This window comes from Trachypithecus francoisi, unplaced genomic scaffold (assembly GCF_009764315.1).
Source record: "Trachypithecus francoisi isolate TF-2019V2 unplaced genomic scaffold, Tfra_2.0 Lachesis_group1, whole genome shotgun sequence".
In the NCBI taxonomy this organism is placed as follows: Eukaryota; Metazoa; Chordata; class Mammalia; order Primates; family Cercopithecidae; genus Trachypithecus; species Trachypithecus francoisi.
In genome coordinates, this window is record NW_022681454.1 from 48,281,243 (window position 1) to 48,299,807 (window position 18,565).

Here is an 18,565-nt window from a genome sequence, read left to right on the forward strand (position 1 = left end):
CTAGCGTGATGCACGATGGGGCAACATTGATGGTAATACAGCTACTTTGGTACCACCAACGCTCATGGTAATAATAATGAATAATCAAAACCACTGATAATGGTTAGCAGACCTGTGAGTAATCCAACGATTAGACAATGATCCCATCAGTTTCTAAGGGGATTTTTTTTAAGCTAGTTTCTAAATTTATTTGCATGTGTGTTTGCTCATATGTGTGCTTTATAGAGTTCTGGACCATCAATATATCCAGTTTCATAAGAATACTGAATAGTAGATTTTTAAAATAATTTATAGCAGTGTCAATTACTCTAACATAGTGTTTCCTCTCATGTCCCCATAACAGCCTTGGCAATCAGAAGAAGAGGGATCTTGGCTCCGAGAATATCCTGTGACCCTAATGCAGTTCTTCAGATATTTGTATCACAATGTCCCAGACCTTGCCTCCATGTGGATGAGCCCTGACTTCCTGTGTGCATTAGCAGCCACGGTCTTCCCCTTCAATATTCGCCCTTACTCAGAGATGGTAGGAAAGGGGGAGGAAAATGTCAGAACTGGAATTAGTCTGTTTCAATGGTTAGCAGATTTTTTTTGACAATCTTTTAAGCTTCTGAACAAGTTACAGTTTCATAACTTTATACATCACCTCTTGCATTATTGTCTGGTGTCCCCAGCTCCCCACAGTTTCCTTCTGCTTTCTCCTAAAATCACAGTGAACTCTACTTCCTTTTCTCATTCACCATATTCTTGTAAGTCCCTTGTTAGTAATTTCCCTTTTCAAGTAGTTGATTCATTTCTTATTTTACATGATGCCAGCTGTGTAGTTATAAAATGTTCTTTTCCATTAAGATAACTCTAGTCTGACCAAATTTATTTATTTTTTATTTTAGGAAGTAGGTATTTGCTGGATTTAACTTTTACAAATAAATTATAGGGGTAAAAGCAAGTGTTGGTCCTTTCTTCCGCCTGACTTTTCTTTTTTCATTAAACTTTTATTTTGCATATTTTGTATAGATACTCTTTTGTCCTTTAAAATAAGCCCAAAAATTGTGTTAGCATGTACAATATCACATCTTCATATGCTGCCTTGTTTCCTGCTTTGAAAATATATTCACGTGGAAATTCACTGAACTACATTTTTCCAGAGGCCTTGATGGATAGTTTCATAACCTAGAGTCTAAATACTGTTCATTACAGTAACTAATAGTTCAGTTGACGTAAATACTGATGACTTCAAAACAAATGAACTACTGTAGTTTACACAAAACCATATTGCAGGGGCTTGTACTTATCACTTCTACACGTTGATGTTGATTAGCTAATAAACTGTAAACATAAAACAGGTTTAAAAATAAATAGATAAAACACACCCAAAAGATAGTTATTCCTCCGTAGTACTTCAAAATTTCATGATTTTTCTTCTTATTTCCACCATGTACTCTAGAACCTGGGGTAGATGACCTTCTTTATACTAATTTTTCTCCATGTATAAAGGTACGGTACTTATTTTAAAATGGTGGGGATTTTTAGGAGAAGGACAAATATGACACATGACCTTAATACCCTGGCTTGTTTATAATGTTTAGAATCCTTATTTTTGGGTTAAAAAAAAAAAAAAAGACCTTGAATAATATCAATGTCTTTTCCCTGTCAGCATCTTTTTTTTTTTTTTTTTTTTTTTGAGAAAGGCTTTCGCTCTTGTCATCCCAACTGGAGTGCAATGGTGGCATGATCTCGGCTCACTGCAACCTCTGCGTCCCAAATTCAAGCAATTCTCCTGCCTCAGCCTCCTGAGTAGCTGAGATTACAGGCATGGACCACTATGCCCAGCCAATTTTTCTGTGTTTTTAATAGAGATGGGGTTTCGCCGTGTTGGCCAGGCTAGTCTCGAACTCCTGATCTCAGGTGATCCGCCCGCGCCGGCCTCCCAAAGTACTGGGATTACAGGCGTGAGCCACTGCGTCTGGCCATCAGCGTCTTATAATTTCTTTGCTAGTCTCTCTCTCTCTGTCACTTGGTTTCAAAATTGGTACTAGTATTGTTGGTTTTTTAAAATTTTTTTTTTTTAACCTATAAAAAATGGATCAGCCCTTACATAGTTACCGTTATGCCAGATTTTTATCTGAAATTCTGTGACATTTGACTTCACAGTAGGGGTAGAGTTCAAATATGGAAACATAGTTATCCTCATTTTATTCCATATATTTTAAGTGCAGTTAGCTGCAGTAGACATATAATTCAACATGAAGGTGATATGTTGTTAGTGGTCAGTCAGAAACACCATATGTTGCATAACCATGACATATGGTGCCAGATTACTACCTTGAAAGGAAGGGTCGAGTAAAGCAGAGTGAGATAATGTGCTGAACAGCTTAATAGGTGGAAAACACTGCTGCTACAGTTTTATTTTTAGGAAACACAGAGGTAGAAATGTCAGGGTCTAATGTGATTACCGTATCTTTCCACTGATTTTACTAGGTGACTGACCTTGATGATGAAGTTGGATCTCCAGCAGAAGAGTTTAAAGCATTTGCAGCAGACACAGGGATGAACAGGAGCCAATCAGAGTACTGCAATGTGGGCACCAAGACATATCTGACCAATCACCCGGCTAAAAAGTTCGTTTTTGACTTCATGCGAGTCTTAATCATAGACAACCTCTGTCTCACCCCTGCCAGCAAGCAAACTCCACTAATTGATCTTTTGTTGGAGGTAAAGAAAAAGAAACGCATTTATATCTCTTTTGCATTACTTTTTAAATTAGAACATTAGTAACCAAGCAAGTTCTATCCCAAAGATTTCTAATTCCTCTTGTTTATGTGTAGGCAGAACATGTTATAGGCTGTGCAAAGTTCTTAATCCCACATGTGCTTTAGACCCTATCAATTTGTTCTTCTTTTCCTTCCCTCAAGGATGTCTCTGATTCAGTCCTTTATCATCCTTTCTCTAGGAGCTGGCAAACTTCTGTAAAAAGCCAAATAGTAAATATTTTAAGCTTGTGAGCCTACAGTCTCTGTCACAACTGTTCAGCTACGTTGTTGTAGCTAGAAAGCAGCCATGGACAGTACATAAGAGAATGAGCATGGCAGCGTTCTGATAAAACTTTATCTACAGAAACAGCACAGGCTCTATTTGGCCCACAGGCCATAGTGTGCCAATCCCTTCCCTGGACATTAACAGTGCCTAGTGGCATTGTCTTCTTACCTTATAACTTCCTACATCAATTTATCTTACCTATCATTGCCAGGTGTTACTGTTGTCAGTGTCCTGTGCAGCTTAAGACATGGTGCATTGTACAGAATAGGTGCCCAGGATGCACTTATTAAATTCCCCAAGGCAGCAAACTTCTAGGTTGCCTGCCTGCCCATTCTCCTGACAATTGATATGAATCAACTGATGCATCAGAAAATGAGAGTAGCTCTAAGCCTTTAAGTGACCTCATTGCTGGCTCTAGAAATTAGCTATCCCAGAAAAATATTAAAAAATGTTTACCTAGAAAAGCCTGAAGATATCACAGAGAGAAAATTTAATACCGTATAATTAGTTGCATATACATTAATATTCTTTTGACCAATTCATGTAAATAAGGTCAAACAGTCCATGCCAGGGGCTCTCAAAATAATATGTTTTGTGAAAGAGTAGATCTGTGGAGAAGACTGCTTTTCTGTCTGAGGAACTTCCACTATCTCTCTCAGCCGTTTGACAGCTGAACCTGAGATTTTTTTTGTGTGTGTGTGCGCCCTCTAGTGGCTAGTACAGTTAACTTATAAATAGCAACCTGAAAACCACATGTTTATCTTATTCATGTGAAAATATCTCAATTTGGTCAATTTTTTAAAAATCACTAATGTAATTAGGGTACCAGTTATGCTAAGCATTTAACCAGGATGACAGTGTTTAATAATGGCAGGAGAATAATTGGTTTCCTCACTAATGCATGTGGTAGAATTAAAAAGCAGGCCCAATGGAACTTCTCCCCTTTGGGAACTTTAAAAAGCTCTAAGAAGAGAGATGACCAGTACCTCACTGTATATGGTAAAAATGTGAAGCATTTTGTGAAAAAGTGAAATAGTTTATCAGAAAATAATAGGATAAAGGCCAGAAGAGAAGTGTGCAAGAAAGCATAACTGATCAAAAAAGGAAAATACATACATGAAAGATATGGAATGGCTGGAAATATCCAGTGACAGCATTTTCAAGCTTCTGGAACCTGAATAGCTAATTAATTAACCATATATAAATTGTATAATTGCCCTTTATTTTTGTTTTCTATTTTTTTTAGTAGGAAAAATTTGATATATAATAACATGTATTAACCTTGAAGTAAGGTTCTCTTCGTTGTGGGCATGAATTTGCCTTACAGTAGAATAGTGCTTCATTATACAAGGGAGTAGAATTATAGTTCAGGGAAAAGCAGGGGGTGTCAGGATTGAAGTTTCCAGATAAATTATAAACTACTTAGAGACCAACTTTCATGTATTCCTTCATCTCTGACAACAGTTAGCACAGAGACTTGGTATATTCTGTCAGTACAGTAAGTCCTCGCTTAATGTCATTGATAGGTTCTTGGTAGCTGCAGCTTTAAGCAAAATGATGTGTAGCAAAACTAAATTTTTTTCCTCATCAACCTTATAATAAAACTATGTTGAAGGAAACGATGTTATCTGAAGACCTGCTATACATTGTTTCGCTTAAAGTTGCAGTTGCCAGGAACCTGCCAATGACATCAAGTAAGGCTTACTGTATTTTTGAATCATTTAACTATTCATCCCTGGAAATTCCCAAACAGGAAGATAGGATACCATCTAATAAAAAACATAGAAATTTGCTTTTAAATATTTTGAGGATCTTTAATATACATATGCAGAATACATATACAAAAAATTTTTATATTAATGAAATATTAACATTCTATGTCTTCCAATGGTGTAACAATTAATTATAAACCTATGATTTTGAAAATTATGAAGTCTTTATCCATGAAGAGATTCAAGAAGAAAATTAGGTTGAGCATGGTGGCTCATGCCTGTAATCCCAACCCTTTCTTTCGGAGGTCAAAGCAGGAGGATTTCTTAAGGCCAGGAGTTCAAGACCAACCTGGGCAACAGGTGAAATCCCATCTTTACAAAAAAATTAGCCATAGCCAGTGTTGTGGTGCGTGCCTATATCCTACCTACTGGAGGCTAAGGTGGAAGGATCGCTTGAGCCCAGGAGTTCAAAGTTGCAGTGAGCCATGATTACACTACTGCATTCCAGTGCATTCCAGCCTAGGTGTCAGAGTGAGACCCTGTCTCAAAAAAAAAAAGAGAGAGAGAGAATTATCTTATATATTTACCATTTACCTTTGTGAAGGAAGGGGCTTGAACATCTGAGTCCAGTAAACGTGAACCAGAGCATGTTCAGTCTTATGAGTGTTAGAATTTCATTTTAAAAGTATCTACTTACTTGATTATATCTACAAAAGAACATGTAAAATTATCCTCATTAGCAGTAAAATTCATTAGCATACAAATAGGAGATTCCCACTCATAGAGACTGGCTTTAGTGTGACTGAGGCCAAATACAAGGGAAGTGGTGTGGTGTGGCAGAAAGCTAGAGCATAAGTTTGAGAGTAAGAAGTGCCTGGGTTTAAATTCTGGCCCTGTTGTTTATTGTATAAGCATGTTCATCTTCCCAAGCTAAATTCATTCTCTAGAGAATGATACTATTTACCATCCCTCTTACAAGATTACTGTGAGGGTTAAATATATGTACATCACCCAGCAAAAAGTATTTTGAGGAATTATATGTGTGCTGGATATACCTGTGTGACCTTGACCAAGTTCAGTTATCTTCACATCTATACAATTTACATATCTGTAAAATGATATAAAAGTGGAACCTCTCTCTGAGAATTATTGTGAAAACTAAATAAGATTTAATACTCATAACACAGTGCCCGACACTTAAACATACTCAAAAAATTGACTAAGTGGCCTGTGTCGTCTTCTATAGGGGTGCCTGGAGACTCTTTTCCTAGCTCCTGTTTATCAGTAACCTCTGCTGTCACCACCAGACTTCTCCTGGAGAGCCAAATGAATTTGCTATAAATAAATACTGTGGCAATGGGAAGAAAGTGCATGTGAACAGCTCAAACAGATTTGTGTATATCTGGAGGTAAAGATAATGAAACCGAGAGGGTGCTGACTTGCAGTGTCTGTTAGTCCAACTTCACACTGCTAATAAAGATATACCTGAGACTGGGTAATTTTTAAAGGAAAGAGGTTTAATTGACTCATAATTCAGCATGGCTGGGGAGGCCTCAGGAAACTTACAATCATGGCAGAAGGGGAAGCGAACACGTCCATCTTCACATTGTGGCAGCAAGGAGAAGTGCAGAGTGAAGTGGGGATATACCCCCTTATAAAACCATCAAGTCTCATGAGAACTCACTCAGTATCACAAGAACAGCATGAGCGTAACCACCCCCATGATTTAATTACCTTCCACTGTGTCCCTCCCAGGACTTGTGGGGATTATGGGAGCTACAATTCAAGATGAGATTTGGGAGGGTATATGGCCAACACTTCTCTGACACCATAAGCACCTTGCTGTGGTCTGAGGAGTTCACTGGACTCTATTCCAACCATCTTCTGCAAGAGCTCCCCATTGTCATACATCAGAGTGAAACCCACCCTGAGGAACTACAGGGATACAAGCAAAAAACAATGGCCAAGTGGGCAAAGAGCACCACAGAATAACTCAGAGAGGAAAAATTAGTCAACAGGCAGACTACAGTCAGAATCAGGAGACTCAAAATCCTATCTTTAAAGCCTTCCAGCCCATTACAGAAACAGGACAGAATTCCAAAGGCTCGCCTTCCATAGTGACTGTGCTGTTTACCCATGGGCAGCAGACGTGTACAGGCTGTCTGGCCTGTGTGTGGGACACAAAGATTCTGAGTAGTATCCCCAAGACCTCGAAAAGGATTCTGATTGTTTAAAGATGGATATGTTGACTGGCTGCCTTCATTCTGGTTGTCTGGTGGGCCAACCAGTCTTATCTAAAAAAGTGATGAAGAGATTGTAGCCCACACTCTGCAGATTTGTTCTTGTGCTTTTAACTTTCATAAGGAGATTTTAGTAGAGTGGGGAGAGTATGATGTAACTGGTGAAGCCATGGGCTTTGGCTTCACAGAAACTGAGATTTGAATCCTAGACGTGACTTGACCAAGTGACTTACTCTCGCGAAGCCTCAGTTAACTTATTTCTAAAATCATTAGTATCTATTTCAAGGGTATTTTCCTGACTGTATGAGATAATGTATATATATAAGCCCTATATAAGCCCTGTGTCTGGCACAAAACAGTAGTCCAGTGAATTGTTTAAAAAGAAAAAGAACATCTCAGAGACAACAGTGCATGCTTTCATAAAATGTTAAGTACTTGAAAAGTTAGACTGCTATACATCTCAGCAAGAACATCAAATAGGCCACTAGGACCAGTCACAAGTGTAAAATCTGGGTCCTCATCATGCGTGTAACAGTTTTATTGAGACAAATCAGAAAATTAAATACCTGTTGATGAGTAAGCCAGTCTTAAATCCTTCTGGAATAAGAAAGAATATTATTTTAATAAAAATAAATTACATTCACCAAGCACTTCTGTATGTTTAATAGTCCCTTTGTTTTACAGACTTCAAAACTTTTTCTAAAAGTTTTTCTAGATCTGATAAGCCCTACTCATTACTACTTATCTCATTAACCACCTTGAGTTGATTATGAACCTGAAAAAGTAGCTTTCTTTTTTTGAGACAGGGTCTTGCTCTGTTGCATAGTCTGGAATACAGTGGCACAGTCATGGCTCACTGCATCCTTGACCTGCCGAGCTCAATCAATCCTCCCATAGCCTCCCAAGTAGCTGTGACTACTGGCACACACCACCGTGCCAGACTTTTTGTTTTGTTTTGTTGGTAGAGACAGGGTTTTGCCATGTTCCCCAGGCTGATCTTAAACTCATGGGCTCAAGTGATCCACCCACCTTAGCCTCCCAAAGTACTGGGATTATAGGCATGAGCCTCCATGCCCAGCCAGGATTACCATTTTTTTCAAAATGTTTATGTCCTTCTGTGACTGGAAAGCTTTATTCCTTACCAAATTATGATGACTCAAGCTATTGGATAAAATGGTCTCTGATATAATTATAAGGAAAACCTCCTGTAACTGTCAGTCTGCTGTTAATCACTTAAAAGTCCTCACATCCTCTTCAGTTTATAGGGATAAGACACTCAATGTAGTATCAGCTTGAAAGGACTAGACAGGCCTTGGTCACAAGTCTCCTGCTCGCTATTGTATTAATCTGTTAATTACACAGGAAAATTTATCAAGATTAAAAACAACATGAGATGTTCTTCACTTTTTCCCAAATTAGTTTAATGACAAACCAAACTCCTAAGTACTGGTATTCTTTTAATTCTTACTAGACCCATATTTTGTCATTTTAAAACAAAATAAGTAGTCTTATGCAGAAGAAGGAGCAATTTTCCTTACAATTTTGGTTTAGCGGTTGGCTTTTGAGAACTTAGGTTAGTGTTCTTGTTCTCAATATAGAACTTTTATTCTAGCTACTTTCTTAAAACATTTAACAGGACCACCTTGAAAATCAGAATAGAAGGGAAAATAGAACAGTATTCTAAAAGCCCACCTTTGTAACATGGTCATAAATATAGTCCCGGATCTCCCTATTCAAGAATAAGTAGGTTCTTCTATTTCACTTGCAAAACCTCAATACTGTGCCTGAATCTAAAACATACAGATCTCTTTTTAAGAAAGGACGTTATGACATTTATTGAGTTGTTTAATATCCAACTCCTATCAAAAACCTGGCTGAAACTACTGGCATTTGAGGGTGACAAAAGGCTCTTTCCTACATCTCATCCCACTGTTCCCAGTTCCTTGCTGCTCACCGGATCAGATACTGGAAAGTTATGCACCTGGATTGTCGTACCCTAATTACAAGTAGAATTGTTGTCAGTAGACTACAGTTTAACTTTGTGCTCGACACTTTAACATAAGATAATTTTCAGAATCATCTTTGTACATTGTAAAACTTAGCAAAGATACCACCTATATAGCGTTGTTCACTGTCCTCACAAAAACCCACAGAGAACATTCCTCTCAGAACAATTTTAGGAAAATATATGTCTTTGCTGACCATCTATTGTGTTTTTCTTTCCTTCTTACTTTTTTTCATGAAACGGTCTTGCTATATTGCACAGGCTTGACTCAAACTCAAGCAATCCTCCCACCCCAGCCTCTCTAGTAGCTAGGACTGTAGGCACTTGTGACACTATGTGTTTCTTTTTATAGACAATAGAAAGCTTTGTAAACCATTATTTTCTTGACACCTATGAAGCTCAGAAATTTGTGCTTAATTTTTTTTTTTGTTGCAAATATATTTCCCCTCCCTATTGACATGCCCTCTTAATTACTAGATTCTTGGGTTTTTTTTATTTTAATGGCTTTATAATTCATTTGTTATTTATTTTATCTGTATTTCATTATAAACTGCCATATCTCTTTTGGAAGTGAGGTGCGATAACAGTCAAATATTTATTATATTGCTAAAGTTTATATTGTTATAAACTGTTATAACAGTTTTTATATAACAATACCATATATATTGTGTATGTATTATTTGTTATATAATATAAACTGTAACCATATAATAAATATAATGTTGAGAATACTATGTTTTAAGAACTTGATTCAAAAGAAGATGACGTTTCACCTTTACTTTAAATTATTTTTAATTCTATAGTTAGAAAATATGTGAAAGTCCGTAAGCATGTATACCATCTCTCATGGCATTTAAAAAAATTTGTCAGTAGGATTTTTAAATCTTTTTAATACATTAGGTAATGTAAATATGGTTGAGCTCATATTTTTGTTGTTGTTGGTTCTGTTTCTAATCCTAAATTTTCTTGATTAGGCTTCCCCTGAAAGGTCTACAAGAACTCAGCAAAAAGAATTTCAAACTTACATTTTGGATAGTGTGATGGACCATTTGCTTGCAGCTGATGTGTTATTAGGTAATTCTGTGTTTTTATTTTATAAAAATACCTATAATCACTTTCCTCTCTAAGCCCCAAGTAAAACTAGTTTTTAATATCAGCTTTTTTCTTTCCTTTTTTGTCTGGCTTCTCATACTCAACATTATATTTGTGAGATTTATCTTGTTGCATGTAGCAGGAGTCCATTGTTTTCATTAATATATAGTATTTCATCATGTGATTATATCAATTTGTCATTTTACTCTTGACAGACAAATGAAAGTTTTCATCTTGAGATAATTTTTACAGCTGCTATAAACATTCATGTTCATATGGACCACATATGTGTATAATACTTACACATATCTATTGACTGTATACCTATGAGTGGAATTGTTGGGACATAGGTATATGTATGTTATCTTTTTAGTATGGCTTCCAAGACATAGAGTCAAAACACATTGAAATGTGTTTTTTCTGTATGTCTATATCTAATTACAATAAAAATATAAAACTTAATACATTTACAGTGAAGCCAACATTTGTGTATAAAACAAAGTAGAATTATAAGAGAAGGAAACATAATGGGTTAGTATACTATATATGCTACTTTTGAGTTTCTAGCAATAATACTAGTCATATAATCTCTGTGCTATTAAATTACAATTTTTTTCCCGAAGTAAATTTGCCAGAAGATCTTTAGTATTGTCTTAACATGCAACTATGCACTCTCAAAGTCAAGTCACACTTTTGTACTTATTCTTATCAGTTTAGAGCAGTCATACTACACAAAGACACAACACAAATAATTTTGATTAATGGGGCAATTTAGCATTAAGTGAGAATAATAAAAATCAAATTCTGTGACATTAGGTGAGAATAATAAAAATTATTATTACCATTAGGTGAGAATAATAAAAATCAAACCTCCAGAATTTCTGTGGAGGAAAGGCTTAAAGCAGTGGTCCCCAAACTTTTTGGCACTGGGGACCAGTTTCATGGAAGACAGTTTTTCCACCAAGGGGGGAAGGATTATGGTTTTGTGATGATTCAAGTATTACATTTATCATTTGATTATCAGAAGGATTGTGCAACCCTGGATCCCTTGCATGCACGGTTTATAATAGGGCTTGCCCTCCTATGAGAATCTAATGCCGTGGCTGATCTGACAGAAGGAGCTCCAGTGGTAATGCTTGCACACCCGCCTCATACCTGCTGTGTGATCCAGTCCATGGCCTGGGAGTTGGGGACCCCTGGCTTAGAGGAAGCATTCTGGTTAGGAGGAGGAGCTAGGAGGATTAATCTGAAAGCAATATGTATATGCAAACACACTGAAAACACTCAGATAGCTTTAGAAAGAGAGCCAATGGTAATGATGGAGGGGCTAAGCACACCCCTCAACATTGATTATACTTTATTTTTCACAATTTTCCTGAAGCTCTTTTCTGTCTGTGTTACTTCACTGCTATTAGAGCTATACTCTAAAACAGTTTTGTTTTACAGTTTTACCCTTTATTACTTACACAAAATCAATTAAGAGCTAATAAACTGGCCCGTTTTCTCTCAAATGGAGAACACCTGTAGACTAACAGTTTCTGTTGAGGAACTGCTTGTTTATCACAGACTCTCTTTAGGCAATAGAAGACTCCACAGGTAGTTTCAATCCGTAACACTTTATCCTGCTGAAATTATTTATCCTGATTTCTGACCATTGAACGTCATTTTCTTCAAGTAGTACATAAAAGCTAGTAGTCATATTTCTACATGTTGTAGATACACTTATTTTTCCTTAGCCTTATTTTTTTGAGGATCTGGTCTTGTGTTGGTAGATATCAATTTTCTTAGACATTTTTTTCCTACTGGAATTTAGGGGAAGACGCATCTCTGCCTATTACCAGTGGAGGAAGCTACCAGGTATTGGTGAACAATGTGTTTTATTTCACACAGCGTGTGGTGGACAAGCTTTGGCAAGGCATGTTCAACAAAGAATCTAAACTTCTTATAGATTTTATAATTCAACTAATTGCACAGGTAATCCATTGTCACTATCAGTTGTAGAGTACATGTTCCTGTTGAAAACTTTGCCTATGGTGTCAAAATTGTTGAAATGAAGTGTAACTGATAAGATAATGAATGTTAACATTTAATAAAAAGCTAAGCTTATTAAAAGTGAATGGAGACAGGCCAGGCGCAGTGGCTCACACCCGTAGTATCAGCACTTTCGAAGGCCAAGGCGGGCGGATCACTTGAGGTCAGGAGTCAGAGACCAGCCTGGCCAACATGGTGAGAACCTGTCTCTACCAAAAATACAAAAATTTGCCAGGCATGTTGGTGTGTACCTCTAATTCCAGCTACTTGGGAAACAGAAGCAGGAGAATCACTTGAACCTGGGAGGCGGAGGTTGCAGTGAGCCGAGATCACAGTACTGCACTCCAGCCTGGGTGACAGAGCGAGACTCCGTCTCAAAAAAAAAAAAAAAACTGAATAGACATGCAGACTTTGAACCCCTCCCCTATTACCAATTGCCTGGTGCCAGTGTGTCCCTTGTAAAGTTGCCTAGGTGTTATTCTTTGCTACCCAGATAGATTTAAATACCTTAATACAGTTTGGTAGGTTTGTACTGCATACTGCATCCATGTGTAAAGGTTTACACAGCATAAAGAGTTGATATTAAAAGAATATTCTCTTATCAGTTAAATCTTTACAAAGTTCCTTCTCTTGTAGTTTATATTCTCTTGAAGTTGTTATTTTTTGTGCATGTTCACAGTACTTTTAATTAAGGGTTTGGCCTGGTTTGGCACAATTGATTAATCTTATTTAATACTTAATGTAGAAAGTAGGAAATAATTATTACATGTTTTATTAGCATATGGTACATGGATGCATAGGCTCTCATGTCACCTAAGTCTTTTAAAAGGGATATATTTGTATTTAAGCCAAAGAGAAAAATTCTCAAACGAGGGGATGAAATTAGAATGTCAAAAAAAATGATTTTAGTAACATCTTAATTTTTTTCAGTACTTTTGAATAGTGATCATTTATCCTAACAAAATATATCTGTGAGGAGACTCCCCCTAGATGTCACTCACATCCTCATGTTCGCAGGGAGACTGCTCTGCCCACAGCAGCGTTAGTGGCTCCCCTCCCTGGGAGCTCTTTTTTTATGTAGCCATCATATCATTCATTAAGTGGTATTGATGTGACTCATGGGTTCTGAAATCCATAATAGCAAGAGCTTTATATCTTTTAACTTAGCACCTTCATACTTAGCATGGCATCTGGTATATAATAGACCTATTAAAAGTTCATGTGTGAATGATTAACAGGTGTTTTACTTTTGTCTATTGTACTAAAAACATATCTTTCATGTCTTTAGTCAAAGAGAAGATCACAGGGATTGTCACTGGATGCAGTGTATCACTGCCTCAATAGGACCATCTTGTACCAGTTCTCACGGGCACACAAAACTGTTCCTCAGCAAGTAGCTCTGCTTGATTCACTCAGGGTCCTCACTGTAAACAGAAACTTGATCCTGGGACCTGGGAACCATGACCAAGAATTCATTAGCTGTCTGGCCCACTGCTTGATCAATCTACATGCTGGAAGGTAAATCCTTTAGGTTCAGTTTGCCATGTTAAATTTGGCTTTGATGTTATTCCAACAAAATTCTTCATTTTTTTTGATTAGTAACATTTCTTTTACCCTTATTCTGTTTTATTTAAACCTTTATGCAAAAAGGTAAAGGGCAAGTGTTGCATTTTTGCAGTGAAATAATGGGTATCTTTTTTCCTTTAACTTAGTTTAACCTTAGTTAACCTGTAAAATTTTCCATTATCACCATATGTCACTTATGTAAGGCAGTTTGCTTTTAAAGCAAACAAAATTATCTACCATTGAAGTCTAAGAGAAGTAAAAAGTAAAGCTCAATGCAGTGCTATGTGTTAAATGAGTAAAATTAGTATTTTCCAGTTGATTGCTTTGACAGATATTTCATTAGAGTCTCCCTGGGCCAAGCCTTGAATTAGGGGGTGGTACAAAATGTAAGTAAGATAGACCCTGTGGCAGCCTTCTTGAGGGGAAACAGCTAAGCAAGACCAGTCAGCTGTATTGAGTGATCTGCTAGGAACAACCCAGTGCTTTGGAGGCACATAAGAGGGCCCCTAACCTGAAAGAAATACCTGCTGAGCTGCAGCTTGAGACCTGGTTGGGGAGGACAAGAGAATGGAGACAACTGCTACTGGAAGAAAGAACAGTCTGTATGAATGCCCAGAGGGAAGAAAGAGTGGCACCTCAGGGGAACTGCAACTGTTTCACTACAGGAGCAGAGTAGTGAGATATAAGACTGGAGAGAGGACACAGGCATATTAGAAAAATGTTAGTTGAATGAACATTTTGTAATTGTTAGGTTAAAATATTCACAGTAATCAAAACGCATATTAAATATTAAGTTAATAATCTTGATGCTATCGATTAGTCTAATTACATTTAGTCAAGTGGATTTATTTGATCACCTCTTAAAAATGGCATCTTCCTGGCAAACTAGAGCTCTATTCTGTGCATCTGCTGAGTAGACATTCAGTGTCTGCTGGTAATGGAAATGGAGTAATTCGTAGTTACTGTAGTCTTCAGCTAATCATTTCCTTCATAAAGTTTAAACTGACTGGAATTTTTCAGCAACGTGGATGGATTTGGACTGGAAGCAGAAGCCCGCATGACCACATGGCACATTATGATCCCCTCTGACATTGAACCAGATGGTAGTTACAGCCAAGATATTAGTGAAGGTAATTGCCTCAACTTGGGATGTTTTTAAATTGTTGTGGTTGTTTTATCTCCAGTTTTTAAGACATAACCAACAAATTGGCTTCAGAAACTGCCAGCATTGATAGCAACTCTCCCAGTAGAGCAACCTATACATAGACAAAGAGTCCCCTCATGCTAGTAAGAGTAAAGCACGAACCAGTAATGTTGCTAAGCTCATCGTTTCTTAGTAACACTGTGAGATTTGGTGGTGGTATTAATATTTACATTTGCTTAAGTATAAATACTACCTTGGAATTAACTGTAAAGAGAACTGCCCAATGGTAATGCTAGGCATATCACATCAGAGTAGGCAAATATTGCTTGAGACAGGTTATCAATAGAGCTATTTTTTATTCTTCTTTATACTCTCTCTCTCTCTCTTTTTTTTTTTTTTTTTTGAGACGGAGTCTCGCTCTGTCGCCCAGGCTGGAGTGCAGTGGCCGGATCTCAGCTCACTGCAAGCTCTGCCTCCCGGGTTTATGCCATTCTCCTGCCTCAGCCTCCCGAGTAGCTGGGACTACAAGCGCCCGCCACCTCGCCCGGCTAGTTTTTTATATTTTTTTAGTAGAGACGGGGTTTCACCGGGTTAGCCAGGATGGTCTCGATCTCCTGACCTTGTGATCCGCCCGTCTCGGCCTCCCAAAGTGCTGGGATTACAGGCTTGAGCCACCGCGCCCGGCTCTTTTTTTTTTTTTTTTTTTAAATCTTGCTCAGTCACCCAGGCTGGAGTGCAGTGGCACAATTTCAGCTCACTACAACCTTTACCTTTCAGGTTCAAGTGATTCTCATGTCTCAGCCTCCTGAGTTGCTTGGACTGCAGGCGAGCATCACCATGCCTGGCTAATTGTTTTTGTATTTTTAGTAGAGACAGGGTTTCACCATGTTGGCCAGACTGGTCTCAACCTCCTGACCTCAAGTGATCCACCAGCCTTGACCTCCCAAAGTGCTGGGATTACAGCTGTGAGCCCACTGTGCCCAGCCCCTCTCTTTTTTTTTTTTTTTTTTTTTTGAGACGGAGTCTCGCTCTGTAGCCCAGGCTGGAGTGCAGTGGCGCGATCTGGACCTCAGCTCACTGCAAGCTCTTTTTTCAATCTGGTTTTTACCACTGATCCTGTAAGCATTGCATATTGAAGTCTTTGTATGGATTGATTTCTTACTTCCACATGTTTAGTGATAAAGAGAAATCACTCTGGTAGTATTTTTCTCCCCAGAAATACTGTGCAATAGTTTTACATATGGTTTCATTGTCAGGAAGCCCAGCACTCGTTTTAATTTCATTCCTTCATTTAAACATGTATTTATTCTCTGTTCTTTCAGCAAAATGTTTTGAATCCTGAACACCAAGGATGTGGTTATTATTTTCACCCCCTGAGGAACTGGCATTGGTTCTCATAGCAAGGTCCTCACAATAGCAACATCAATATCATTTGGGAACTTGGTAGAAAAGCAGATTCTGTTGCCCTACTCTGACCTACTAAATCAGAAACCCTGGGGTGAGGGACTAGCAGAGCTTATTATCACAGGCCCTCAGGTGATTGCTGAGGGCTGACTGGTCTGGAGGAGGTGTCAGGCTTACAAACAAGGAATCCAAAGTAAGAATGAATTTCATAGTAAAAGTCTTCTCAAAATATTTCTTTTCTTGTGCAAAATATTCAAGAATACTAACTTAGTTTTGAACTCACTTTAAACATTCTGATCTAAAAATTACTTTTAAATGGGGGATAAGTTTTTAATCTAGAAAAAGTTAGATAATTACATATATATAATTTCCAATTTTATAAATAAAAATGTAGTTCTTTTGTATGAATATAAAGATATTTTTAATGTTTTCTAAATAGGCAGCCACAGTTTGAGTTGTCTAAATAACCTTTTCACTGGGCTAGATACAACATGAGCTTTTTTTTTTTTTAAACAATTAAATATTGTAGTCAAAATTCCTACATGTAAACATGAAGAAAAATAAAAACTAACTTTATGCCTTGTTTTGATCATTTGCTTGCTTGCTTGTTTGTTTGTTTACTAGGGCGTCAGCTTCTCATAAAAGCTGTCAACAGAGTTTGGACTGAACTGATACATAGTAAGAAACAAGTCTTAGAGGAGCTTTTCAAAGTAACTCTGCCTGTGAATGAAAGGGGCCACGTGGACATAGCTACAGCAAGGCCACTCATTGAAGAAGCTGCCCTGAAGTGCTGGCAGAATCATTTGGGTAAGGCCTATAGAGATATTATGACCAGGAGATTTACATTTGGCTGTCATATATGGGTATACTTTAAATATGTGATTACAGCATTCCCAAAAGGATACTATAAAGTCAGTAGAAATGAAAATCAATATAACAACCATTCTAGAATGATTATACTGAGATCTAACTTTTCTTTGAGTTTTTTTTTTATATCTGAGGTATGTTATACATTAGGCATTTTTGCATTCAGAATGTAATACATTGCTAGCAGCTCTAGTATGGTCACTGTCTTGGCTACAGGTCAACAATCCCTTAACTATAATTTAGAAATTCAAAAAGCTCTGTTTTTTCATTAATTTGGTGCCAAAACTGACTTTATAGCAGAACCTAACTTATCTTTCTTTGTCCTACTTGGTATGGGTATATTCATACATTTTGTTGCAGTAATATTGATGTATTAAATTACAGCTTTTTACTGTAGATTCTCTGGTGCCATTATATAATCCACAGTGTATAAGCTATATAACCTTTTAAAAATCCAAAACATTTCTAAGTTGCGAAGTATACCCAACACCAAAGATTTTAATTAGGTGATTATGAATTATTAATATAGAAACTCATAGTTACATGTGCATGTTATTACAGAGCTGTGAAGTTTCAACCAACTATAAGTTCAGGTAATACAGTAATTTACAAGCAATCATCCTTAAACAAGATTACCAATAAATAAATGTGTGATATCTAAATGTAATGTCTGCATCTGTAATATGTGCTGCTTTTGTTAACTACAGCGTTGTAGTTTATAACCACATATGAAAGTTTTAAAAGGAAGATTCATAAATACATGGAGAAATTATAAAGTAATCTAATTTAATTTTTCATAGCCCATGAAAAGAAATGCATAAGTCGAGGAGAAGCTTTAGTGCCCACCACACAGTCCAAATTATCCCGTGTCAGCAGTGGCTTTGGTCTTTCCAAGTTAACAGGATCAAGAAGGAATCGAAAAGAAAGTGGTCTTAATAAACACAGTCTTTCCACCCAGGTACTTTTTTAGTTTCATTGATGATATTATTAGAAATTTATATTTCAAGGTTTAGTTGTAGTATTTTATATAATATACTTAACATGTACAAGCAGTTGATTGGAAATGAAACTTTCCTGTATTTTTGCTTTAGAATAAAGATAGAAGTAATCCAGACTATGGGAATTTCTCTCATTTTCTTATGATAAAAGTATTTATTAGTGCTATTTACTTATACACATTTTATAACTGGATATAAGATGAGATTTAGAGATTAATATATGGTCAGACTACGGATAATTTTCTCTCAATTTTCCCAGCTTTCAGTAATGTTATTACTAATAATTATATAAATTTTAAGGCAATAGCCGAACAAGCCTTTTTAAATTTTTAGTCTTGTTGTATATACCTATGATTGATGGTTTTTTAAAAGCTCATCTGCCTCCAGCATTAACTTCTTCCTCCTACTTCCTTCACCATCCCAGAATCTAAGTGGCAGCTATGAAAAGGTCTGAGAGAAATAGTATGTGTCAG

At 37.0% G+C, this 18,565-nt stretch overlaps 1 protein-coding gene across 5 annotated transcripts in view; it reads left to right on the plus strand.

Annotated features, from left to right (window-relative positions):
- The window catches only part of WDFY3 (WD repeat and FYVE domain containing 3), a 316,077-nt gene that overhangs the window by 231,600 nt on the left and 65,912 nt on the right, over positions 1 to 18,565 (plus strand). For all 5 annotated transcript variants that reach the window (XM_033214193.1, XM_033214191.1, XM_033214194.1 and 2 more), the window contains 8 exons: positions 344 to 523; positions 2,476 to 2,709; positions 9,965 to 10,064; positions 11,896 to 12,056; positions 13,402 to 13,631; positions 14,700 to 14,809; positions 16,852 to 17,034; positions 17,895 to 18,052. In XM_033214193.1, coding sequence (XP_033070084.1) covers positions 344 to 523; positions 2,476 to 2,709; positions 9,965 to 10,064; positions 11,896 to 12,056; positions 13,402 to 13,631; positions 14,700 to 14,809; positions 16,852 to 17,034; positions 17,895 to 18,052 — 1,356 coding nt within the window. The remainder of the gene's footprint in view (positions 1 to 343; positions 524 to 2,475; positions 2,710 to 9,964; positions 10,065 to 11,895; positions 12,057 to 13,401; positions 13,632 to 14,699; positions 14,810 to 16,851; positions 17,035 to 17,894; positions 18,053 to 18,565) is intronic.